Genomic DNA, 25,416 nt, shown 5'->3' with positions numbered 1-25,416 from the left:
AAGGCTGAGATCTACGCGCTGGTTGGGTGAAGGGCCGATTTTTCTTTTCACAAAACGAAGCAGGGGCACGAAAAATACCATCTTGTTGTCAATGCTCTTGCATCGAGGATAAGTCCGACCAATTGGTGCGTATGCTACGCATTTCAGATTGCAGATTTTTCATTGCAAGTACCTCAACATTATACCATATTTACTTATCATGCAAAGCAGTGGCACAAAACATCGAAAGGGCGAAAGATATAGGATTGTCTTTAGTCTCGCATGACGGTTTGTACTTACTATACCTCATCTTATATTTCGGGCTGATGCACAAATTAAATTTCTTGACTTCCCGACGGGATGTCCATTGAAACAATAAGAGCGCTTTAGAGAAACTAACCATGGACGAAAGCCTTTTTAATCGAACCCAGTGTGCCGTTTAAGCCGCCGGGGGGGGGGGGGGGGTACTCTCTTTTATGGGCTAACGGTGAAGTGCTGTTGGACAGGGTATGTTTCTTGACCTCTCTGTTCTAACAAGGGTATATATTTCAGGCATCTCAGCTCTGTCCTGAACAGCGTACATAATTATAAGCAAGTCTGTCCTAAACAGGGTACTGATTTGGTTGCCTTGCTGAAACTCTCTGTCCTAACAGGGTGAATATTTCAGGCCTCCCAGCTCTGTCCTGAACAGGGTACATAATTATAAGCAAGTCTGTCCTAAACAGGGTACCGATTTGAATGCCTTGCTAAAACTCGTAACCGCTCATCCCGCCGTGCTAACCGGGTGATTGGTTCTGCGATATTGCGATAAAAGACAGCATTTTTCTAGACTCAGTAATTGGGTTTGAATACTTGAAATAAAAAAGTTTTGAATCAATAAGTGTGTCACACCCTAAAATCAAGGGTGTTGTCTTAAACAGGGTATGGTTTTTCAGAATTTTTGTCCTAAACAAAAACCCTCAGCTGCACCCCTATACCCAAACATAGGATGAGTACTCCCCCCCCCCCCCCCCACCCCCGCGGGGGGCGTTTGAGTCGTGTGCATAATTTTGTGTGTGGATATTTGTTTCCGGGTGGCTATCGAAGATGTCCAGGTTTAGATGGCAGTGGTTCATTGCGATCATCTTCAGTATTGACATACTTGCAGGTACGTGAAAGTGAGAACGTGAAATAAATTGGGCATATAATGCATATTTTTATTAGTGGTAGCCTTACGACATTGTTAACTGAAGTGCGTCATCAGTGAAAATAGCGACAAATAATTGTTCAGACTTCAACTACGGTAACGTCTCCATAATGTCACTTTTGGTGACAATTTATTTCTTACATGATCATCTTAGAAACTTATGGAATTAAATTTGCGGTATACTGCCCTTGTAGGTGCAATACGTATTATTACTTCCAATACGTATTACTAATACTTCATAATCTGTTGTGATAATTTAGAAAACTTGATCTGTTGATGTTTATACAAACCATTTTTTATACTATAAATCCTAAAAAAGAACTTACCGTAATGATAAGTGTCCTGGACCCTTATTCAATTCTTGAAGTCTTTATTTTATTTTTTAATTGGAGGAGGGGAGGCTTATTGGGAATGAGGTGCCTATCTCATTTCGGCAAAACATGCCAGGATTCGATTGAGATGACAACCCGGGTGCTGGGTGCTAATGGTCATCTATGAGGGGGAGGGAGGGTGTTTGAGGGTCGGTTCTAAGAGGAACAGAGTGGGGGAAGCCGATAATATGTAGGGCTTATAACAAGAACGATGAATATACACATATTTAGGGAACACAAATCAATATTATGGTATTATGATCGTGCTACAAACGACAAATTTATTGAGTAATAACTCATACAAAAACCCCAGATAAACACATTGAACTGATTATCTACCATCAAACAGCTAAATTTTACACTTATAGTATATTCAAAGCATATGTTTCAAGCAGATGCACAATTCACTTTACTTCCCGACGGGATGTCTTTTCAAGCAATAAGAGAAACTGATCATGCATGGAAGAATGTCTTTTTAATCGAACCCGATGAGTCTGAGAATTTACAAACTTTTGTGTGTGGACATTTCTTCCGGGTGGCTACCGAAGATGTCCGGGTTTAGATGGATGTGATTTTTCGCGATCATCTTCAGTATCAACACACTTGCATGTACGTGAACTAAGAACGTGAACTCCTTATTTAGCAAAAATAAATCGGACATGTAATGCTTATCTATATTGGTGTTAACTGAATTACGTCATCAGAGATAATGGCTACAAATAAAGCTAAATAACTCTTCAGACATCAGCTACGATAACGTCTTTATAATGTCTCTTTTGATGTATTCATTTGCCATATGATCACCTCAAAAAGTTTATGGAATTAAATTTGCGTCATACTGACCTTGTAGGTGCAATACGTATTACTTCCAAGCCCGAAAACATAACCAAAGTGCTGCAAGGGACGTTGAACTATAATGTGAGCTGGCACTGGGACATTACACCACCGTCTACGATATCTGTTCGTGTGGCTGATATTCATTTCAAGGGTATTAAGATTGGGGCATTGGGCGACGGATCCCCTCCAACTCCAGTAGTTTTCACCGATTTTAAATCTCGGTACAGCCTCAGAACATCGACGTTCAACCCCATAACACTTACCATTAAAGATGTCCAGCCTCAAGATGCTGGGGAGTATGCGATGACCTTGGCAGATGATGGCGGAGAAACTACCTTCGAGGCGTCAAAATTTACCATGGATGTATTGGGTATTTGCAACAATATATTATATTGTCGATAAATTTCATATGTAATCATTGTAATTTATTGTTGCTGTTGTTATTATTATCATTATCTTATATTTATTTTTTGCTTTTTTAATGTAGCAATACTACAAGAGTGTTTAGATCTCTGTCGAAGGCACGTACCTAGGACTGGCTTGGGAGGGGGAGGGTACAGTCATAGGTATCGTATGGAAAGACGATGGTATTTGAGGGTGTTTCTATAACAAAAGACCCACTTTTTGCGGGATGGGGGCACACCCATCGCACCCCCGTGTACGCGCCTGTGCCGTACACAGGCTGTGATGATTTTGATCGTGCCTTTTTTCTTAGTTAATTTTCTGCTTTGCGCCAAAATTCGCTTTGAAAAATGTAAACTGAAAAATTGAAACTTACGTTTACGTTAAGTGATCAAAATTATTAAATATTAAAAAACGAATGAGATGGATCATTTGCTTTTTTAGCAAAAAAAAGACATCCATTGTCTTCTTAGACATCCACGCATTATGGTAGAAAATATATTGTTTTTGCAATAACTATAACAATGCTATTAATTTATGGAATTACCTTTGATAAGAATTATTAATTTCAAGCTAAGAATTCAGCTCTAGATTTAGTGGGTGAAAGGGGTGAGGAATCAAGGGGTCTCACCTCACAACAAACTTTTATGATAAATGGATTCGTTTTCATCAATTTTATCCCGAGTATTTCCCATCACCCTTAAAGAACCTAGCCGCATTGTCACAAGTTTTTTACCGGTCGATTACGTAGCAATCTCCGATTATTTTTAACGGAAAACGCGAAAAATTATTGAAAATGTGAAAGCAGAGTGTTTATTGGAAGTTTCTTTGAGGATGTGATTGATAATTTAGAACGGATGGCCTGTTAAATAGCGCGGATTTTAACAGTTTTATATGTTTTTATCGGCCCTCCGGAAGTAAACTGGTGACAATACGGCGTTAATTCCAATGTAACATTACTAGATTTATTGCATCGATAGAATAATCCTTATTGATTGCAGTTCCCCCTAGTGTCACTCATGCAAACATAACGGTCAACAAGACAAACACAGCAGTACTCATGTGCAGCGCCACAGGGAACCCAACACCTAACGTGACCTGGACCAGGAGCGGAAAAGAGGATGTTCTGGGGACTGGGGAGACTCTTACCTTCAGCGATGTCAATATATCGGACGGGGGGTGCTACGTGTGTACCGCTACTAATAACATCGGGAGTGGAGCAAGTGGTACCGTCTGTCTTACCGGGCAATGTAAGTTGGGGTGTGGTTTGATGCTCTTTGAATATTAGACGGATGATTTGTTGCACAGGTAGACAGACAAATGTGCAAGTAGTTAAAACACAAAATATAAGTATACTGGTATATATTAAAAAATAATGGTGATGCGGGGTTATGGATGATTTGCTTTTTCGCCCGCATCCAATCTGTTATCTTCCATTTCCTCTTACTCTCCCAATAGGATAATCATTTGCTTCATCCTTAAGACATCTCGAGGAAAGAGAAGAATAATGGAGGCAGTTTACAATAAATTACTGGAGCTGCGATATCCTTGACCTGTTCAGCGGTTGGTGAACCACAACTGATTACCTTCCACCTCTACATGGACAATCTACTGATCAAAAAAAACATTAACGGGATGTTTCACAATATTCTATTAGATTCAGTAGGGATTCATCTCCTCACCTGTGTTCCGATTAATGACGCTGGAGTTGGAGAAAACAGATCTGTGAGCATGAACGTGACCGAAAAATTACCGACAATTTCTATAACACCTTTACGAGCTACAGTAAATGAGGGGTCAGTGGTTGTGTTTACGTGTTTAGCGATTGGCTTCCAGAGCTTCAAGAACTTCTGGAAGAAGGATGGCGTCTTCAAGGGCGATGGGAGCTCTCTTATGTTATCATCTGTCGGGAGGGATGACAGTGGCAACTATACCTGTAACGTCACTAGTACATGTGGGACGACGATGAAAACGGCCTCACTAGATGTCATTTGTGAGTATATCGACGTCAAGCAAAGAAGAAGTCTTTCCTTTCTGTCCTTTTTTGCTTATGAAAATAAGCTTCAATGGAAGTGAGAAAGAAGCTTAAATATACTTGCCTTTTTGAAGTCAAATCCTCTTTACTCTACAGACAAACCAGAAAACACGACCCTTGTGTCCAATTCCACCCTCGGATGCGTTGGCGACATTGTCCTGTTGTCCTGCTCTGCTGACGGCAAACCCTCCGACGTAACGCACTCGCTTGCCTCGGATGGAGAGCATCTACACGCGAGTGAGGCTGGTATTTTTCTAGTTACCCTGGAGAGGCCTGGCTGGAATAACTTCACTTGCATTCCTAGCAATACCGCGGGGAAGGGGGAGGAAGCAGATATCAGCATTTTCGCATCAGGTATGATGAAAGGAGAAGTTTTATTTTGTCCCGAACATACCGTTAATGATCTAGCGAACGACCGGGGCGTTAATTAAATTTCGATGGTCCAAGGGTGGGGGGGGGGCTTAATAGATAGGAGGCGTTTATTAGAGAGGAGCGTTTTTTTACAAACTATAACAATATAACAAACCCAAGTGCAGTGGGGTTCTAGTCTCAGTCAGATTCACGTTGAACTATAGACTGCGTAGCGGGCTATACTTGACATTAAGCGATTCTTACTCAGTAGAAGTCAAACCCAGGCTAATTAAATTTATATAACTGAAATTCCTATGTAGTTTGTTTTTAATCTGGGATGGAAGGTGGGGAGGGGGCGGTAAATAGAGTAGGGCGTTTATTAGAGAGGGGCGATCATTGCAAACTTATGTGAGTTTAGGGGGGCGTTCATTAGACAGGAGGCGTTCTTTAGATAGGGGGCGTTTATTAGATCATTTACGGTATGTGTTATATGAGGTATAATCGTAAACATATGTAGTGGTATAATTGTGGCTTACCATACTCGCTATTTTCTATAAACCGTCTTATTTGCATTGCACAGTGCCTCCGTTGGTTGCCAAGTTTCCCTCAAGCGAGGTTACGATTATGGAGGGCCATCCAGCCAAGTTAATGTGTAACGTCACTGGCTCACCAGTTCCAAACGCGACTTGGTACAAACTAGGCTTTGAAAGATGGTATCACAGTGGGCCGATGCTTGTTCTGTCAAAGAAAAACGACGCAGGCAGCTACAGATGTATTGCGACTAATGAAGCTGTCTGCAAGAACACGTCTACCTCAGACTGGATCAATGTCACTTTCAAATGTAAGCACATGTGTGTGGATTTCTGATTAGACCACCATTCACTTCAAAACCATCTAGTGAAGTCCAGTGCACGATGCGTGCTAGGGTCCTAGCTGGGAGGTAACGTGACTGGGTGACGTCGTCAGGCTCTAGTAGTTCAGCCTCGCTGTCGTGCGTGTTGGATGATGTTGAGCCTGACATTCTGTACGAGGTGGAGGTCACCGTGTCGGTGCGGGGAGACACGAGGCGTGACACGGTGTACATCAGGACCACCCCCAAAGGTACGTGTGCTAATCATCAGGACCACCCCCACAGTACGGGTGCTAGTCACGTGATCCTCAGAGCAACCCCCACTGGTATGTGTGCTAGTCATGTGACCATCAGTACCACTCTCACAGTACGTAAGCTAGTCACGTGATGCTCAGTACAACCACCACAGGTATGTGTGCTAGTCACGTGATCCTCAGTACCACCCACAGGTACGTGTGCTAAATACGTGATGGCGATGACGAGAGTGATAGTGATGATGTTGATTGTGCCGATGTAATTAATGACGATGGTTGAGGAAAAGGGTGGAGATGATGAAATGATGAGATAGATGGTAACAGGGCCAAGGGGCGGATCTGGCTTTTTGCCAAGGTTGTGGTGGTGGTTGGCTGGTTGGCTGGTTTGGGGAGGTAACCCTAAATTTTCGTAATAACTGTGACACAAGTCACTTGGGGGCCCAAGAGGGAGGGGGGGGGGGGGGGGTGAAGGCCCTGAACCCGCTCCATAGATCTGCTACTGAGTAATAATGATATCATGATGTCATTGTTCTGGCTGTCGTGGTAACAATAAAGACTTTTCTTTGTTTTCAGCCGTCAAGATTGAGGGCCAGGACTCGGCCATTGTTGGTCTCGCTGTGGTGGTCGCCATCTTGGTCTTGGTCATCATTGGGCTGATAGCCTACGTCATGTGGCTAAAACGAGCAGGTGAGTTTGGTAATATAAGGCACACATACTCTTTGACAATTATGCGAACTATCGAGACTCCGTGTTCTACAGTCGAAAATTGGGTTAATTAAATAATCCGCGAGGATTGAAATTATTTTATAGGCCGATGTGGGAAGAGGGTTCATCGCAGTAGCAGTAGTATCATATGGAAAATGTTGAATATTTGACGAGCCTTCAATATGAGATGATAATCCACTTTTTGGCGGTATTGTTTAGTTCCAGAAAATATCCATACCCCCCCCCCCCCCATTGAGAGGATTGGAAATTCCAGGGGGGTGGGGGGTTCAAACGCCCAGGAATTTCCAGGTGAGGAGGGAGGGGGGGTCAAATGCCCTTTTTCCTTAACATTTACTGTATTTATATTTTTCTCGGGGGTTGGGAATTCCAGAGGTGTGGGGGTCGTACCTCCGACACCCTCAATAGGGGGGGGGGGGTATGGATATTTCATGGAAGTACACATTTTAGCTACGCGCCTGTAGATGAAAGCTTCTCGGAATAAAGGATCAGTTTTGACTTTGTTTTTTTTTATTTCTACTCTTAGGAAAAAAGTCAAAAAGAGACAGGTAAACATATGGATTATTTCAGTGATATTGAAAACTGCTCAACAGACAACTATGACTGGCAGCTGACGGTAATGTTTTTGTTTTGCAGAACTCTCGAGCATGCTGATAACACAGGCTTCTCACCTGAAGTAACCTTGTGCTCAATTCTTATATTGGTTGGACATTTCTCTTATTTTGATTGTTTGTTATAGCAAATACCAATGCAAGGGACTTCGTTTAACTACCAAGCACAGGATAAAGCCATGGAATACCAGGTAGCTCAGGATGTCATGCGTGACAACATCCCAAACTATGAGGACGTCACGCAAGGGGAAAATTTCACGCAACACGCCTCGGAGGACACAGCACCATGTGGTCATCATTCTGTGGCCAATGAGCAGTGTGCAACCGTAACGCAAGGGGACAATATCACGCAATATGGAGCCATGGGTGGGTTTCCGTCACGTGATTTAGACATTCTGGCCAATCAGCAAAATAATGCCATCGTTGGCACGACAAGCAAGGTGGCAACTAACAACGCTTGTCACAAAGGCGAGGCAAGCTATGAGAACATAAGAAAACGAGGTTTACCACCAACAGTATACCAATCTCTGCAGACAATAAAACAACAGAGCGAGAATGCGCAGTACGCCTCGTTGAATCTTGGGACACGCATAGCGACCATGCCTGGTGATAGGGACGAAGGGGAGTGGGTTCATTGAAAAGTGGGAGTGAGTACCAGGAGTTGGACAGAGCTGCCGTCTCGTATTCGTGTTATGAGCAGATTGGCCCGAATAAAACAACAAGCACGTTACATAAACAATAAATTATAATTGATAGAGACGTTTGCTTATCCGAGTGTATAGATTTATGTTAATGTTAATGTTATATGTTGTATGTCGGTACAGTTGCCGCCATTCTGGTAGCTTTTAGTCCCAGTACCTCCTATTTTGGAAATACTGGCGAAATCCACATGAGGTGAAACTCGCTAGGAATTGATTGCTACCATAATTTCCTTTCGCAATGGGAAGCTGAAAGCTGTCTTGAAAGACACACTACTGACTTTCCATTTACCCGCAACAACTTTGTCGCAAGATTCTAAGGCTGAGATCTACGCGCTAGTTGGGTGAAGGGCCGATTTTTCTTTTCACGAACCGAAGCAGGGGCACGAAAAATACCATCTTGTTGTCAATGCTCTTGCATCGACGTCCGACCAATTGGTGCGTATGCTACGCATTTCAGATTGCAGATTTTTCATTGCAAGTACCTCAACATTATAACATATCATGCAAAGCAGTGGCACAAAACATCGAAAGGGCGAAAGATATAGGATTGTCTTTAGTCTCGCATGACGGTTTGTACTTACTATACCTCATCTTATATTTCGGGCTGATGCACAAATTAAATTTCTTGACTTCCCGACGGGATGTCCATTGAAACAATAAAAGCGCTTTAGAGAAACTAACCATGGACGAATGCCTTTTTAATCGAACCCATGTGCCGTTTAAGCCCCCCGGGGGGGGGGGGGGGGGGGTACTCCCTTTTATGGGCTAACGGGGAAGTGCAGTTGGACAGGGTATGTTTCTTGACCTCTCTGTTCTAACAAGGGTAAATATTTCAGGCCTCTCAGCTCTGTCCTGAACAGGGTACATAATTATAAGCAAGTCTGTCCTAAACAGGGTACTGATTTGGTTGCCTTGCTGAAACTCTCTGTTCTAACAAGGGTAAATATTTCAGGCCTCTCAGCTCTGTCCTGAACAGGGTACATAATTATAAGCAAGTCTGTCCTAAACAGGGTACTGATTTGGTTGCCTTGCTGAAACTCTCTGTTCTAACAAGGGTAAATATTTCAGGCCTCTCAGCTCTGTCCTGAACAGGGTACATAATTATAAGCAAGTCTGTCCTAAACAGGGTACTGATTTGGTTGCCTTGCTGAAACTCTCTGTTCTAACAAGGGTAAATATTTCAGGCCTCTCAGCTCTGTCCTGAACAGGGTACATAATTATAAGCAAGTCTGTCCTAAACAGGGTACTGATTTGGTTGCCTTGCTGAAACTCTCTGTTCTAACAAGGGTATATATTTCAGGCCTCTCAGCTCTGTCCTGAACAGGGTACATAATTATAAGCAAGTCTGTCCTAAACAGGGTACTGATTTGGTTGCCTTGCTGAAACTCTCTGTTCTAACAAGGGTATATATTTCAGGCCTCTCAGCTCTGTCCTGAACAGGGTACATAATTATAAGCAAGTGTGTCCTAAACAGGGTACTGATTTGGTTGCCTTGCTGAAACTCTCTGTTCTAACAAGGGTATATATTTCAGGCCTCTCAGCTCTGTCCTGAACAGGGTACATAATTATAAGCAAGTCTGTCCTAGAGGGTACTGATTTGGTTGCCTTGCTAAAACTCTCTGTTCTAACAAGGGTATATATTTCAGGCATCTCAGCTCTGTCCTGAACAGGGTACATAATTATAAGCAAGTGTGTCCTAAACAGGGTACTGATTTGGTTGCCTTGCTAAAACTCTCTGTCCTAACAGGGTATATATTTCAGGCCTCCCAGCTCTGTCCTGAACAGGGTACATAATTATAAGCAAGTCTGTCCTAAACAGGGTACCGATTTGGTTACCTTGCTAAAACTCGTAACCGCTGATCCCGCCGTGCTAACCGGGTGATTGGTTCTGCGATTTTGCGATATAGCGATAAAAGACAGCATTTTTCTAGACTCAGTAATTGGGATTTAATGCTTGAAATAAAAAAGATATGAATCAATAAGTGTGTCATACCCTAAAATTGAGGATGTTGTCCTAATTAGGGTCCTAAAATCAAGGGTGTTGTCCTAAACAGGGTATGGTTTTTCAGAATATTTGTCCTAAACATGGTCAGGTTTCAAAACCCCCAGCGGCACCCCTATACCCAAACATAGGCTGAGTACCCCAGCCCCCCCCCCCCCCCCCCCCCCCCCCCGGGAGCGTTTGAGTCGTTTGCATAATTTTGTGTGTGGATATGTGTTTCCAGGTGGCCATCTAAGATGTCCAGGTTTAGATGGCAGTGGTCTATTGCGATCATCTTCAGTATTGACATACTTGCAGGTACGTGAATGTGAGAACGTGGAATAAATTGGGCATATAATGCCTATTTTTATTAGTGGTAGCCTTACGACAGTGTTAACTGCAGTGCGTCATCAGTGATAATCGGGACAAATAACTGTTCAGACTTCAACTACGGTAACGTCTCTTATAATGTCTGTTTTTATGTATAACAATTCATTTCTTACATGATCATCTTAGAAACTTATGAAATTAAATTTGCGGTATACTGCCCTTGTAGGTGCTATACGTATTATTACTTCCAATACGTATTACTAATACTTCATAATCTGTTGTAATAATTTAGAAAACTTGATCTGTTGATGTTTTTACAAACCATTTTTTTATTCTATAAATTCTAAAAAAGAACTTACCGTAATGATAAGTGTCCTGGACCCTTATTTAATTTTTTAAGTCTTTATTTTATTTTTTAATTGGAGGAGGGGAGGCTTATTGGGAATGAGGTGCCTATCTCATTTCGGCAAAACATGCCAGGATTCGATTGAGATGACAACCCGGGTGCTGGGTGCTAATGGTCATCTATGAGGGGGAGGGAGGGTGTTTGAGGGTCGGTTTTAAGAGGAACAGAGTGAGGGAAGCCGATAATATGTAGGGCTTATAACAAGAACCATGAATATACACATATTTAGGGAACACAAATAAATATTATGGTATTATGATCGTGCTACAAACGACAAATTTATGAGTAATAACTCATACAAAAACACCAGATAAGCACATTGAACTGATTATCTACCATCAAACAGCTAAATTTTACACTTTATATTCAAAGCGTATGTTTCGAGCAGATGCACAATTCACTTTATTTCCGACGGGATGTCTTTTCAAGCAATACGAGAAACTGACCATGCATGGAAGAATGCCTTTTTAATCGAACCCCAGAATTTACATACTTTTGTGTGTGGACATTTCTTCCGGGTGGCTACCGAAGATGTCCGGGTTTAGATGGATGTGGTTTTTCGCGATAATCTTCAGTATCAACACACTTGCATGTACGTGAACTAAGAACGTGAACTCCTTATTTAGCAAAAATGAATTGGACATAATGCTTATCTATATTGGTGTTAACTGAAGTACGTCATCAGAGATAATGGCTACAAATAAAGCTAAATAAATCTTCAGACATCAACTACGATTACGTCTCTATAATGTCTCTTTTGATGTATAACAATTCATTTGCCATATGATCACCTCAAAAAGTTTATGGAATTAAATTTGCGTCTTACTGTCCTTGTAGATGCAATACGTATTACTTCCAAGCCCGAAGACATCACCAAAGTGCTGCAAGGGACGTTGAACTATAATGTGAGCTGGTACTGGAACATTACACCACCGGCTACGATATCTCTTCGTGTGGCTGATATTCTTGTCAAGGGTGTTAAGATTGGGGCATTGGCCGACGGATCCCCTCCAACTCCAGTAGTTTTCACCGATTTTAAATCTCGGTACAGCCTCAGTACAGCGACGTTCAACCCCATAACACTTACCATTAAAGATGTCCAGCCTCAAGATGCTGGGGAGTATGCGATGATCTTGTCAGATAATGGCGGAGAAACTACCTTCGAGGCGTCAAAATTTACCCTGGATGTATTGGGTATTTTGCAACAATATATTATATTGTCGATAAATTTCATATGTAATCATTGTAATTTATTGTCGCTGTTGTTATTATTATCATTATCTTATATTTATTTTTTGCTTTTTTAATGTAGCAATATTTCAAGGGTGTTTAGATCTCTGTCGAAGGCACGTACCTAGGACTGGCTTGGGAGGGGGAGGGTACAGTCATAGGTATCGTATGGAAAGATGATGGTATTTGAGGGTGTTTCTATAACAAAAGACCCACTTTTTGCGGGATGGGGGCACACCCATCGCACCCCCTGTGTACGCGCCTGTGCCGTAAACAGGCTGTGATGATTTTGATTGTGCCTTTTTTCTTAGTTAATTTTCTGCTTTGCGCCAAAATTCGCTTTGAAAAATGTAAACTGAAAAATTGAAACTTACGTTTACGTTAAGTGATCAAAATTATTAAATATTAAAAAACGAATTAGATGGATCATTTGCTTTTTTAGCAAAAAAAAGACATCCATTGTCTTCTTAGACATCCACGCATTATGGTAGAAAATATATTGTTTTTGCAATAACTATAACAATGCTATTAATTTATGGAATTACCTTTGATAAGAATTATTTTAATAATTAAAATTTCAAGCTAAGAATTCAGCTCTAGATTTAGTGGGTGAAAGGGGTGAGGAATCAAGGGGTCTCACCTCACAACAAACTTTTATGATAAATGGATTCGTTTTCATCAATTTTATGCCGAGTATTTCCCATCACCCTTAAAGAACCTAGCCGCATTGTCACAAGTTTTTTTCCGGTCGATTACGTAGCAATCTCCGATTATTTTTAACGGAAAACGCGAAAAATTATTGAAAATGTGAAAGCAGAGTGTTTATTGGAAGTTTCTTTGAGGATGTGATTGATAATTTAGAACGGATGGCCTGTTAAATTGCGCGGATTTTAACAGTTTTTTTTATGTTTTTATCGGCCCTCCGGAAGTAAACTGGTGACAATACGGCGTTAATTCCAATGTAACATTACTAGATTTATTGCATCGATAGAATAATCCTTATTGATTGCAGTTCCCCCTAGTGTCACTCATGCAAACATAACGGTCAACAAGACAAACACCGCAGTACTCATGTGCAGCGCCACAGGGAACCCAACACCTAACGTGACCTGGACCAGGAGCGGAAAAGAGGATGTTCTGGGGACTGGGGAGACTCTTACCTTCAGCGATGTCAAGATATCGGACGGGGGGTGCTACGTGTGTACCGCCACTAATAACATCGGGAGTGGAGCAAGTGGTACCGTCTGTCTTACCGTGCCATGTAAGTTGGGGTGTGGTTTGATACTCTTTGAATATTAGACGGATGATTTGTTGCACAGGTAGAAAGACAAATGTGCAAGTAGTTAAAACACAAAATATAAGTATACTGGTATATATTAAAAAATAATGATGATGCGGGGTTATGGATGATTTGCTTTTTCGCCCATCCAATCTGTTATCCTCCATTTCCTCTTACTCTCCCAATAGGATAATCATTTGCTTCATCCTTGAGACATCTCGAGGAAAGAGAAGAATAATGGAGGCAGTTTACAATAAATTACGTTATCCATAGGGGAGTGGAGAGGGATGGGGGCGTTTTTTTTGGGGGGGGGATGGGAGGGGTGGTGGGGAGTTGTTGAAGACAACACACGCACACTTATCGTCATTTTTCAGTACACTCTTCAGTACAAGTCCCGCGTGTAATCTCGTTGTCTCTTCTACTATTTCCCTCTTTTGCTTTCAGATAAGCCAGTGCACACAAACATCACGGGAGTGGAAAGCTACAACGTTCGTCAATGTGGAGCTGCGATTTCCTTGACCTGTTCAGCGGTTGGTGAACCACAACTGATTATCTACCACCTCTACATGGACAATCTACTGATCAGAAAAAACATTAACGGGATGTTTCACAATATTCTATTAGATTCAGTAGGGATTCATCTCCTCACCTGTGTTCCGATTAATGACGCTGGAGTTGGAGAAAACAGATCTGTGAGCATGAACGTGACCGAAAAATTACCGACAATTTCTATAACACCTTTACGAGCTACAGTAAATGAGGGGTCAGTGGTTGTGTTTACGTGTTTAGCGATTGGCTTCCAGAGCTTCAAGAACTTCTGGAAAAAGGATGGTGTTTTCAAGGGCGATGGGAGCTCTCTCACGTTATCATCTGTCGGGACGGATGACAGAGGCAACTACACCTGTAACGTCACTAGTACATGTGGGACGACGATGAAAACGGCCTCACTAGATGTCATTTGTGAGTATATCGACGTCAAGCAAAGAAGAAGTCTTTCCTTTCTGTCCTTTTTTGCTTATGAAAATAAGCTTCAATGGAAGTGAGAAAGAAGCTTAAATATACTTGCCTTTTTGAAGTCAAATCCTCTTAACTCTACAGACAAACCAGAAAACACGACCCTTGTGTCCAATTCCACCCTCGGATGCGTTGGCGACATTGTCCTGTTGACCTGCTCTGCTGACGGCAAACCCTCCGACGTGACGCACTCTCTTGCCTTGGATGGAGAGCATCTACACGCGAGTGAGGCTGGTATTTTTCTAGTTACCCTGGAGAGGCCTGGCTGGAATAACTTTACTTGCATTCCTAGCAATACCGCAGGGAAGGGGGAGGAAGCAGATATCAGCATTTTCGCATCAGGTATGATGAAAGGAGAAGTTTAATTTCGTACCGAACATACCGTTAAATGATCTAGCGAACGACCGGGGCGTTAATTTAATTTCGATGGTCCGAGGGTGGGTGGGGGGGGGGGGGGGGGGGGGGGGTGGGGGGGAGGGTGGCTTAATAGATAGGAGACGTTTATTAAAGAGGAGCATTCTTTACAAACTATAACAATATAACAAACCCAAGTGCAGTGGGGTTCTAGTCTCAGTCAGATTCACGTTGAATTATAGACTGCGTAGCGGGCTATTCTTGACATTAAGCAATTCTCACTCAGTAGAAGTCAAACCCATGCTAATTAAATTTATATTACTGAAATTCCTATGTAGTTTGTTTTCAATCTGGGATGGACGGTGGGGAAGGGGCCGTTAAATAGAGTGGGGGGTTTATTAGAGGGGCGATCACTGCAAACTTATGTGAGTTCAGGGGGGCGTTCATTAGATAAGAGGCATTCTCTAGATAGGGGGCGTTTATTAGAGAGGAGGCGTTCTTTAGATAGGGGGCGCTTATTAGATCATTAACGGTATGTGTTATATGAGGTATAATCGTGAAGATATTAAGTGGTATAATTGTGGCTTACCATACTCGCTATTTTCTATAAACCGTCTTATTTGCATTGCACAGTGCCTCCGTTGGTTGCAAAGTTTCCCTCAAGCGAGGTTACGATTATGGAGGGCCATCCATCCAAGTTAATGTGTAACGTCACTGGCTCACCAGTTCCAAACGCGACTTGGTACAAACAAGGCTTTGAAGGATGGTATCACAGTGGGCCGATGCTTGTTCTGTCAAAGAAAAACGACGCAGGCAGCTACAGATGTATTGCGACTAATGAAGCTGTCTGCAAGAACACGTCTACCTCAGATTGGATCAATGTCACTTTCAAATGTAAGCACATGTGTGTGGATTTCTGATTAGACCACCATTCACTTCAAAACAATAGAAGATTTGCGCTAAGAGATCACTTGACCTTTCTGGGTGGCAAATTCAAAACAAAATTATCACAGAAATGCCCGTCACACCAGAACACGACGAAAAAATAAAATCTGTAAATGAAACTAAACCCTTTCTGAAAAAAAAACTCTGGCTTTTTACGTTAGCCCTGAATAAGTTGCTTTTTGTTGCTGTTATTTTGCCGCTAAAAGCCTGAGCGCGCACCTAGTGAAAACGGCCTCACTAGATGTTATTTGTGAGTATATCGACGTCAAGCAAAGAAGAAGTCTTTCTTTTCTGTCCTTTTTTTCTTATGAAAAGAAGCTTCAATGGAAGTGAGAAAGAAGGCTAAATATACTTGCCTTTTTGAAGTCCAATCCTCTTTACTCTACAGACAAACCAGAAAACACGACCCTTGTGTCCAATTTCACCCTCGGATGCGTTGGCGACATTGTCCTGTTGACCTGCTCTGCTGACGGCAAACCCTCCGACGTGACGCACTCTCTTGCCTTGGATGAAGAGCATCTACACGCGAGTGAGGCTGGTATTTTTCTAGTTACCCTGGAGAGGCCTGGCTGGAATAACTTCACTTGCATTCCTAGCAATACCGCGGGGAAGGGGGAGGAAGCAGATATTAGCATTTTCGCATCAGGTATGATGAAAGGAGAAGTTTAATTTCGTACCGAACATACCGTTAATGATCTAGCGAACGACCGGGGCGTTAATTAAATTTCGATGGTCCGAGGGTGGGGGGGAGGGTGGCTTAATAGATAGGAGGCGTTTATTAGAGAGGAGCGTTTTTTTACAAACTATAACAATATAACAAACCCAAGTGCAGTGGGGTTCTAGTCTCAGTCAGATCACACGTTGAATTATAGACTGCGTAGCGGGCTATTCTTGACATTAAGCAATTCTCACTCAGTAGAAGTCAAACCCAGGCTAATTAAATTGATATTACTGAAATTCCTATGTAGTTTGTTTTTAATCTGGGATGGACGGTGGGGAGGGGGCCGTTAAATAGAGTGGGGCGTTTATTAGAGGGGCGATCATTGCAAACTTATGTGAGTTTAGGGGGGCGTTCATTAGACAGGAGGCGTTCTTTAGATAGGGGGCGTTTATTAGATCATTTACGGTATGTGTTATATATAATCGTGAACATATGTAGTGGTATAATTGTGGCTTACCATACTCGCTATTTTCTATAAATTTGCATTGCACAGTGCCTCCGTTGGTTGCCGAGTTTCCCTCAAGCGAGGTTACGATTATGGAGGGCCATCCAGCCAAGTTAATGTGTAACGTCACTGGCTCACCAGTTCCAAACGCGACTTGGTACAAACAAGGCTTTGAAGGATGGTATCACAGTGGGCCGATGCTTGTTCTGTCAAAGAAAAACGACGCAGGCAGCTACAGATGTATTGCGACTAATGAAGCTGTCTGCAAGAACACGTCTACCTCACATTGGATCAATGTCACTTACAAATGTAAGCACATGTGTGTGGATTTCTGATTAGACCACCATTCACTTCAAAACAATAGGAGATTTGCGCTAAGAGATCACGTGACCTTTCTGGGTGGCAAATTCAAAACTATCACAGAAATGCCCGTCACACCAGAAAACGACGAAAAAATAAAATCTGTAAATAAAACTAAACCCTTTCTGAAAATAACTCTGGCTTTTTACGTTAGCCATGAATAAGTATTTGTAAGACCACTGTTAGAACTCATTTACGGATTTACAAGGCCACCTTCTGTCGCGGCTAGTTGCTGTTTTGAAGATGTCGCAACTTTCTTAATAAAATAGCGTGATTAGTTTACATTTCAAGGATCATTGTAAAGTACGTACAACCTTAAAGTTTCTACAACTGCGTTTGACTAAACGGCGAATAAAGGGCGCGCAACATAACGAAATATTCGAGACACTGCTGGTATATCCAGGATATTGAATACCAGAAAGAGCTATGCATAAAAACTTCCCACGTTCTCATTTTTCCTCAGATATAAGGTTTATCAAGCCTCTTCAATTATGCCCTAAAAAGGGGACTTCAAGTGTCAACATCACCATGGAAACAGACCTTGATGAAAGCCCGGATTTTACGTGCAGCACCGGTAGAGCCTCGATCGTCAGCTTTCCAAACAGCCAACAGGGACGCAAGAATGCCACATACGCGATCGGTGTTAAACACGGAGAAAACGTCACATGCTGGGTCGACGATTATCCCCAAGAGAAGGTCATCTTCTACTTGGGTTAGTATATAATTATATGTCATTAGCCTTCAGGCAAAACAACATGCTCTTTGAGCAGACGAACTGATTAATTAAGAGTATGGGAAGCTTTAGAACGTTTTAAATGGTACAAATGCAGGGGTGTTTCTAGAGACAAACGCAGGGTGGGATCGAGAGTAATTCATTTAATGACCACGGGACAATCAAGCTCAAATAGGCATCCTTAACGCTGGTAATAGGGCACTAATCCCTCTAGAGACTTTCAATGGCACAAACGCACACATAAAATTTGAAACCTTCGTCTTAACTACCAACGAACGAAGGGGTCAACCGGAGTCGAACTCATCTCGTCACATGGGCAGGGTGAGGCCCGGAACACCCCCCCCCCCCCCTTCTTCTTTGGACACCTGAATGAAATGGTATTCTTTTCAAGCGCTACCCTGGATTGTCTGGGGAGGGTGCACAGTCATAGGTGTCATATGGGAAAAGGATAGTATTTGAAGATCCTTTAAAGGGGGAGGGTACACAGTCATAGGTGTCATATGGGAAAAGGATAGTATTTGAAGATCCTTTAAAGGGGGAGGGTGCACAGTCATAGGTGTCATATGGGAAAAGGATAGTATTTGAAGATCCTTTAAAGGGGGTGGGTGCACAGTCATAGGTGTCATATGGGAAAAGGATAGTATTTGAAGATCCTTTAAAGGGGGAGGGTGCACAGTCATAGGTGTCATATGGGAAAAGGATAGTATTTGAAGATCCTTTAAAGGGGGAGGGTACACAGTCATAGGTGTCATATGGGAAAAGGATAGTATTTGAAGATCCTTAAAAGGGGTAGGGTGCGCAGTCATAGGTGTCATATGGGAAAAGGATAGTATTTGAAGATCCTTTAAAGGGGTAGGGTACGCAGTCATAAGTGTCATATGGGAAAAGGATAGTATTTGAAGATCCTTTAAAGGGGTAGGGTGCACAGTCTTAGGTGTCATATGGGAAAAGGATAGTATTTGAAGATCCTTTAAAGGGGTAGGGTGCACAGTCATAGGTGTCATATGGGAAAAGGATAGTATTTAAAGATCCTTTAAAGGGGTAGGGTACACAGTCATAGGTGTCATATGGGAAAAGGATAGTATTTGAAGATCCTTTAAAGGGGTAGGGTGCACAGTCATAGGTGTCATATGGGAAAAGGATAGTATTTGAAGATCCTTTAAAGGGGGAGGGTGCACAGTCATAGGTGTCATATGGGAAAAGGATAGTATTTGAAGATCCTTTAAAGGGGGAGGGTGCACAGTCATAGGTGTCATATGGGAAAAGGATAGTATTTGAAGATCCTTTAAAGGGGTAGGGTGCACAGTCATAGGTGTCATATGGGAAAAGGATAGTATTTGAAGATCCTTTAAAGGGGGAGGGTACACAGTCATAGGTGTCATATGGGAAAAGGATAGTATTTGAAGATCCTTTAAAGGGGTAGGGTGTACAGTCATAGGTGTCATATAGGAAAAGGATAGTATTTGAAGATCCTTTAAAGGGGTAGGGTACACAGTCATAGGTGTCATATGGGAAAAGGATAGTATTTGAAGATCCTTTAAAGGGGGAGGGTGTGCAGTCATAGGTGTCATATGGGAAAAGGATAGTATTTGAAGATCCTTTAAAGGGGTAGGGTACACAGTCATAGGTGTCATATGGGAAAAGGATAGTATTTAAAGATCCTTTAAAGGGGGAGGTTACACAGTCATAGGTGTCATATGGGAAAAGGATAGTATTTGAAGATCCTTTAAAGGGGGAGGGTACACAGTCATAGGTGCCATATGGGAAAAGGATAGTATTTGAAGATCCTTTAAAGGGGTAGGGTACACAGTCATAGGTGTCATATGGGAAAAGGATAGTATTTGAAGATCCTTTAAAGGGGGAGGGTGCGCAGTCATAGGTGTCATATGGGAAAAGGATAGTATTTGAAGATCCTTTAAAGGGGTAGGGTACACAGTCATAGGTGTCATATGGGAAAAGGATAGTATTTGAAGATCCTTTAAAGGGGGTGGGTACACAGTCATAGGTGTCATATGGGAAAAGGATAGTATTTGAAGATCCTTTAAAGGGGTAGGGTGCACAGTCATAGGTGTCATATGGGAAAAGGATAGTATTTGAAGATCCTTTAAAGGGGGAGGGTACACAGTCATAGGTGTCATATGGGAAAAGGATAGTATTTGAAGATCCTTTAAAGGAGGAGGGTGCACAGTCATAGGTGTCATATGGGAAAAGGATAGTATTTGGAGATCCTTTAAAGGGGGAGGGTGCACAGTCATAGGTGTCATATGGGAAAAGGTTAGTATTTGAAGATCCTTTAAAGGGGTAGGGTACACAGTCATAGGTGTCATATGGGAAAAGGATAGTATTTGAAGATCCTTTAAAGGGGGTGGGTGCACAGTCATAGGTGTCATATGGGAAAAGGATAGTATTTGAAGATCCTTTAAAGGGGGAGGGTGTACAGTCATAGGTGTCATATGGGAAAAGGATAGTATTTGAAGATCCTTTAAAGAGGGAGGGTACACAGTCATAGGTGTCATATGGGAAAAGGATAGTATTTGAAGATCCTTTAAAGGGGGAGGGTGCGCAGTCATAGGTGTCATATGGGAAAAGGATAGTATTTGAAGATCCTTTAAAGGGGGAGGGTGCACAGTCATATGTGTCATATGGGAAAAGGATAGTATTTGAAGATCCTTTAAAGGGGTAGGGTACACAGTCATAGGTGTCATATGGGAAAAGGATAGTATTTGAAGATCCTTTAAAGGGGTAGGGTACACAGTCATGGGTGTCATATGGGAAAAGGATAGTATTTGAAGATCCTTTAAAGGGGGAGGGTACACAGTCATAGGTGTCATATGGGAAAAGGATAGTATTTGAAGATCCTTTAAAGGGGGAGGGTACACAGTCATAGGTGTCATATGGGAAAAGGATAGTATTTGAAGATCCTTTAAAGGGGGAGGGTACACAGTCATAGGTGTCATATGGGAAAAGGATAGTATTTGAAGATCCTTTAAAGGGGTAGGGAAAACAGTCATAGGTGTCATATGGGAAAAGGATAGTATTTGAAGATCCTTTAAAGGGGTAGGGTGCGCAGTCATAGGTGTCATATGGGAAAAGGATAGTATTTGAAGATCCTTTAAAGGGGGTGGGTACACAGTCATAGGTGTCATATGGGAAAAGGATAGTATTTGAAGATCCTTTAAAGGGGGAGGGGTACACAGTCATAGGTGTCATATGGGAAAAGGATAGTATTTGAAGATCCTTTAAAGGGGGAGGGTACACAGTCATAGGTGTCATATGGGAAAAGGATAGTATTTGAAGATCCTTTAAAGGGGGAGGGTGCACAGTCATAGGTGTCATATGGGAAAAGGATAGTATTTGAAGATCCTTTAAAGGGGGAGGGTGTGCAGTCATAGGTGTCATATGGGAAAAGGATAGTATTTGAAGATCCTTTAAAGGGGGAGGGTGCACAGTCATAGGTGTCATATGGGAAAAGGATAGTATTTGAAGATCCTTTAAAGGGGGAGGGTACACAGTCATAGGTGTCATATGGGAAAAGGATAGTATTTGAAGATCCTTTAAAGGGGTAGGGAAAACAGTCATAGGTGTCATATGGGAAAAGGATAGTATTTGAAGATCCTTTAAAGGGGTAGGGTGCGCAGTCATAGGTGTCATATGGGAAAAGGATAGTATTTGAAGATCCTTTAAAGGGGGAGGGTACACAGTCATAGGTGTCATATGGGAAAAGGATAGTATTTGAAGATCCTTTAAAGGGGTAGGGAAAACAGTCATAGGTGTCATATGGGAAAAGGATAGAATTTGAAGATCCTTTAAAGGGGGAGGGTGCGGGAACCCTGTACACACCCTTGTGTACGTGCCTACTCTTTGATACTATATTTGTGCTAGTGTTGGTTGAAATTGATACTTTACAGGTAAAGTCACGAAGACCGTCATGTCTTTCAAGATACTAAACAGAGAGATTATGATTGTGGATGGAAGACGTAACGTGAGCTCCGCAGATTGGCGGAATATAAACCAATTGGTAAGCGTTATTTAAATCAGTACAAGATATGGATAAGGGGGAGATTAATTATCTTTTGACGTTGGGCCACAGGTTGTCGACACACTGGATTCTTGCCTGCGCGACTTCAATATCACATTCAGGTAACGTTTAAATTTTAAATCAAGTCTATGAACAATGAATTGTGTGGAAGCATTTAGGGTGATTTAGTCCTATTCTAAATAGGCTATCGCTTACTGCCTATTATGGTGCAGGTCTGGAAGTGTCGTAGTCGATGTGATGTACACTCTAATGGGTAATGTGTTAGATCCACCTGCATTCTTTAAGCAACAGTTACTCGAACATGCCACAAAATACAACTTCAACATTGACCCTGGTAGCATTCAATCGCTGCAATGTGAGTAGAAATATAATGTTATGACTTCCGTTAAAAATGGGATTTTGCCCAGTTATGAAGTGTCAGTTCTGCGCTTTTTTCAGCGGTACCTGATCCGTTTCCCACAATAGATGACGTCATACCTACGCAAGACGGCATAACAGTCACGTGGTTGAACCCATCTAGTGAAGTCCAGTGCACGATGCGTGCTAGGGTCCTAGCTGGGAGGTCACGTGACTGGGTGACGTCGTCAGGCTCTAGTAGTTCAGCCTCGCTGTCGTGCGTGTTGGATGATCTTGAGCCTGACACTCTGTACGAGGTGGAGGTCACCGTGTCGGTGCGGGGAGACACGAGGCGTGACACGGTGTACATCAGGACCACCCCCAAAGGTACGTGTGCTAATCATCAGGACCACCCCCACAGTACGTGTGCTAGTCACGTGATCCTCAGTGCAACCCCCACTGGTATGTGTGCTAGTCATGTGACCATCAGTACCACCCTCACAGTACGTAAGCTAGTCACGTGATGCTCAGTACAACCACCACAGGTATGTGTGCTAGTCACGTGACCATCAGTACCACCCCCACAGGTACGTGTGCTAGTCACGAGATCCTCAGTACCACCCACAGGTACGTGTGCTAAATACGTGATGGCGATGACGAGAGTGATAATGATGATGTTGATTGTGCCGATGTAATTAATGACGATGGTTGAGGAAAAGGGTGGAGATGATGAAATGATGAGATAGATGGTAACAGGGCCAAGGGGCGGATCTGGCTTTTTGCCAAGGTTGTGGTGGTGGTTGGCTGGTTGGCTGGTTTGGGGAGGTAACCCTAAATTTTCGTAAAAACTATGACACAAGTCACTTGGGGGCCCAAGAGGGAGGGGGGGGGGGGTTAAGGCCCTGAACCCTCTCCATAGATCTGCTACTGAGTAATAATGAATATCATGATGTCATTGTTCTGGCTGTCGTGGTAACAATAAAGACTTTTCTTTGTTTTTAGCCGTCAAGATTGGGGGCCAGGACTCGGCCATTGTTGGTCTCGCTGTGGTGGTCGCCATCTTGGTCTTGGTCATCATTGGGCTGATAGCCTACGTCATGTGGCTAAAACGAGCAGGTGAGTTTGGTAATATAAGGCACACATACTCTTTGACAATCATGCGAACTATCAAGACTCCGTGTTCTACAGTCGAAAATTGGGTTAATTAAAAAATCCGCGAGCATTGAAATTATTTTATAGGCCGATGTGGGAAGAGGTATCATCGCAGTAGCAGTAGTATCATATGGAAAATGTTGAATATTTGACGAGCCTTCAATATGAGATGATAACCCACTTTTTGGCGGTATTGTATAGTTCCAGAAAATATCCATACCCCCCCACCCACTGAGGGGATTGGAAATTCCAGGGGGGTGGGGGGTTCAAACGCCCAGGAATTTCCAGGTGAGGAGGGGGGGGGGGGGTCAAATGCCTCTTTTCCTTAACATTTACTGTATTTATATTTTTACCGGGGGTTGGGAATTCCAGAGGTGTGGGGGTCGTACCTCCGACACCCTCAATAAGGGGGGTATGGATATTTCATGGAACTACACATTTTAGCTACGCGCCTGTAGATGAAAGCTTATCGGAATAAAGGATCAATTTTGACTTTGTTTTTTTTATTTTTTCTCTTAGGAAAAAAGTCAAAAAGAGACAGGTAAACATATGGATTATTTCAGTGATATTGAAAACTGCTCAACAGACAACTATGACTGGCGGCTGACGGTAATGTTTTTGTTTTGCAGAACTCTCGAGCATGCTGATAACACAGGCTTCTCACCTGAAGTAACCTTGTGCTCAATTCTTATATTGGTTGAACATTTCTCTTATTTTGATTGTTTGTTATAGCAAATACCAATGCAAGGGACTTCGTTTAACTACCAAGCACAGAATAAAGCCATGGAATACCAGGTAGCTCAGGATGCCATGCGTGACAACATCCCAAACTACGAGGACGTCACGCAAGGGGGAAATTTCACGCAACACGCCTCGGAGGACACAACACCACGTGGTCATCATTCTGTGGCCAATGAGCAGAGTGCAACCGTAACGCAAGGGGACAATATCACGCAATACGGAGCCATGGGTGGGTTTCCGTCACGTGATTCTGACATTCTGGCCAATCAGCAAAATAATGCCATCGTTGGCACGACAGGCAAGGTGGCAACTAACAACGCTTGTCACAAAGGCGAGGCAAGCTTTGAGAACATAAGAAAACGAGGTTTACCACCAACAGTATACCAATCTCTGCAGACAATAAAACAACAGAGCGAGAATGCGCAGTACGCCTCGTTGAATCTTGGGACACGCATAGCGACCATGCCTGGTGATAGGGACGAGAGGGGAGTGGGTTCATTGAAAAGTGGGAGTGAGTACCAGGAGTTGGACAGAGCTGCCGTCTCGTATTCGGGTTATGAGCAGATTGGCCCGAATAAAACAACAAGCACGTTACATAAACAATAAATTATAATTGATAGAGACGTTTGCTTATCCGAGTGTATAGATTTATGTTAATGTTAATGTTATATGTTGTATGTCGGTACAGTTGCCGCCATTCTGGTAGCTTTTAGTCCCAGTACCTCCTATTTTGTAAATACTGGCGAAATCCACGAGGTGAAACTCGCTAGGAATTGATTGCTACCATAATTTCCTTAATTGGAGGAGGGGAGGCTTATTGGGAATGAGTTGCTTATCTCATTTTGGCAAAACATGCCAGGATTCGATTGAGATGACAACCCGGGTGCTGGGTGCTAATGGTCATCTATGAGGGGGAGGGAGGGTGTTTGAGGGTCGGTTTTAAGAGGAACAGAGTGAGGGAAGCCGATAATATGTAGGGCTTATAACAAGAACCATGAATATACACATATTTAGGGAACACAAATAAATATTATGATCGTGCTACAAACG

The 25,416-nt window shown here is 42.5% G+C and overlaps 2 protein-coding genes across 3 annotated transcripts; both read left to right on the top strand.

Moving 5' to 3' along the window:
* The first annotated feature begins 1,040 nt into the window (after positions 1-1,040).
* Positions 1,041-8,980, top strand: LOC116605602 (hemicentin-2). The gene is made up of 10 exons (XM_048732613.1): positions 1,041-1,126; positions 2,387-2,743; positions 3,777-4,025; positions 4,234-4,768; positions 4,907-5,164; positions 5,742-6,002; positions 6,839-6,952; positions 7,515-7,536; positions 7,625-7,664; positions 7,728-8,980. Exons 4-10 carry the CDS (start codon positions 4,375-4,377, stop codon positions 8,235-8,237), a joined length of 1,599 nt encoding a protein of 532 aa, XP_048588570.1. The 5' UTR covers positions 1,041-1,126; positions 2,387-2,743; positions 3,777-4,025; positions 4,234-4,374; the 3' UTR covers positions 8,238-8,980.
* On the top strand, positions 8,666-25,410 carry LOC5497125 (hemicentin-2). Of its 2 annotated transcripts, XM_048732608.1 has the most exons (18): positions 8,666-8,735; positions 10,526-10,599; positions 11,855-12,211; positions 13,260-13,508; positions 13,971-14,486; positions 14,625-14,882; positions 15,528-15,788; positions 16,228-16,485; positions 17,054-17,314; positions 17,829-18,077; positions 22,007-22,116; positions 22,189-22,238; positions 22,350-22,492; positions 22,576-22,860; positions 23,476-23,589; positions 24,145-24,166; positions 24,255-24,294; positions 24,358-25,410. In XM_048732608.1, the coding sequence occupies exons 1-18, from the start codon at positions 8,707-8,709 to the stop codon at positions 24,970-24,972; spliced, it is 3,891 nt and encodes a 1,296-aa protein (XP_048588565.1). In that variant the 5' UTR covers positions 8,666-8,706; the 3' UTR covers positions 24,973-25,410. The 2 variants fall into 2 exon arrangements, with proteins under 2 accessions (XP_048588565.1, XP_048588566.1); XM_048732609.1 differs by lacking the exon at positions 24,255-24,294 and having other exon boundaries at positions 24,358-24,573.
* Positions 25,411-25,416: the final 6 nt, after the last annotated feature.

The sequence above is a fragment of the Nematostella vectensis genome, chromosome 9, assembly GCF_932526225.1.
Source record: "Nematostella vectensis chromosome 9, jaNemVect1.1, whole genome shotgun sequence".
NCBI classification, from domain to species: domain Eukaryota; kingdom Metazoa; phylum Cnidaria; class Anthozoa; order Actiniaria; family Edwardsiidae; genus Nematostella; species Nematostella vectensis.
The sequence above is the reverse complement of the archived record's forward strand: the minus strand, read 5'-3'. Positions and strand labels throughout refer to the sequence as shown.

What these genes read in the sequence shown, in the direction of transcription:
- LOC116605602 (XM_048732613.1), top strand. Translation starts at nt 4,375, where the DNA reads ATGGACAATCTACTGATCAAAAAAAACATTAACGGGATGTTTCACAAT. An exon ending in TATCAGCATTTTCGCATCAG is followed by an intron (nt 5,165 to 5,741) that starts GTATGATGAAAG and finishes TGCATTGCACAG; the next exon opens with TGCCTCCGTTGGTTGCCAAG. An exon ending in GATCAATGTCACTTTCAAAT is followed by an intron (nt 6,003 to 6,838) that starts GTAAGCACATGT and finishes CTTTGTTTTCAG; the next exon opens with CCGTCAAGATTGAGGGCCAG.
- LOC5497125 (XM_048732608.1), top strand. Translation starts at nt 8,707, where the DNA reads ATGCTCTTGCATCGACGTCCGACCAATTG. An exon ending in GGCCTCACTAGATGTCATTT is followed by an intron (nt 14,487 to 14,624) that starts GTGAGTATATCG and finishes TTAACTCTACAG; the next exon opens with ACAAACCAGAAAACACGACC. An exon ending in TATTAGCATTTTCGCATCAG is followed by an intron (nt 16,486 to 17,053) that starts GTATGATGAAAG and finishes TGCATTGCACAG; the next exon opens with TGCCTCCGTTGGTTGCCGAG.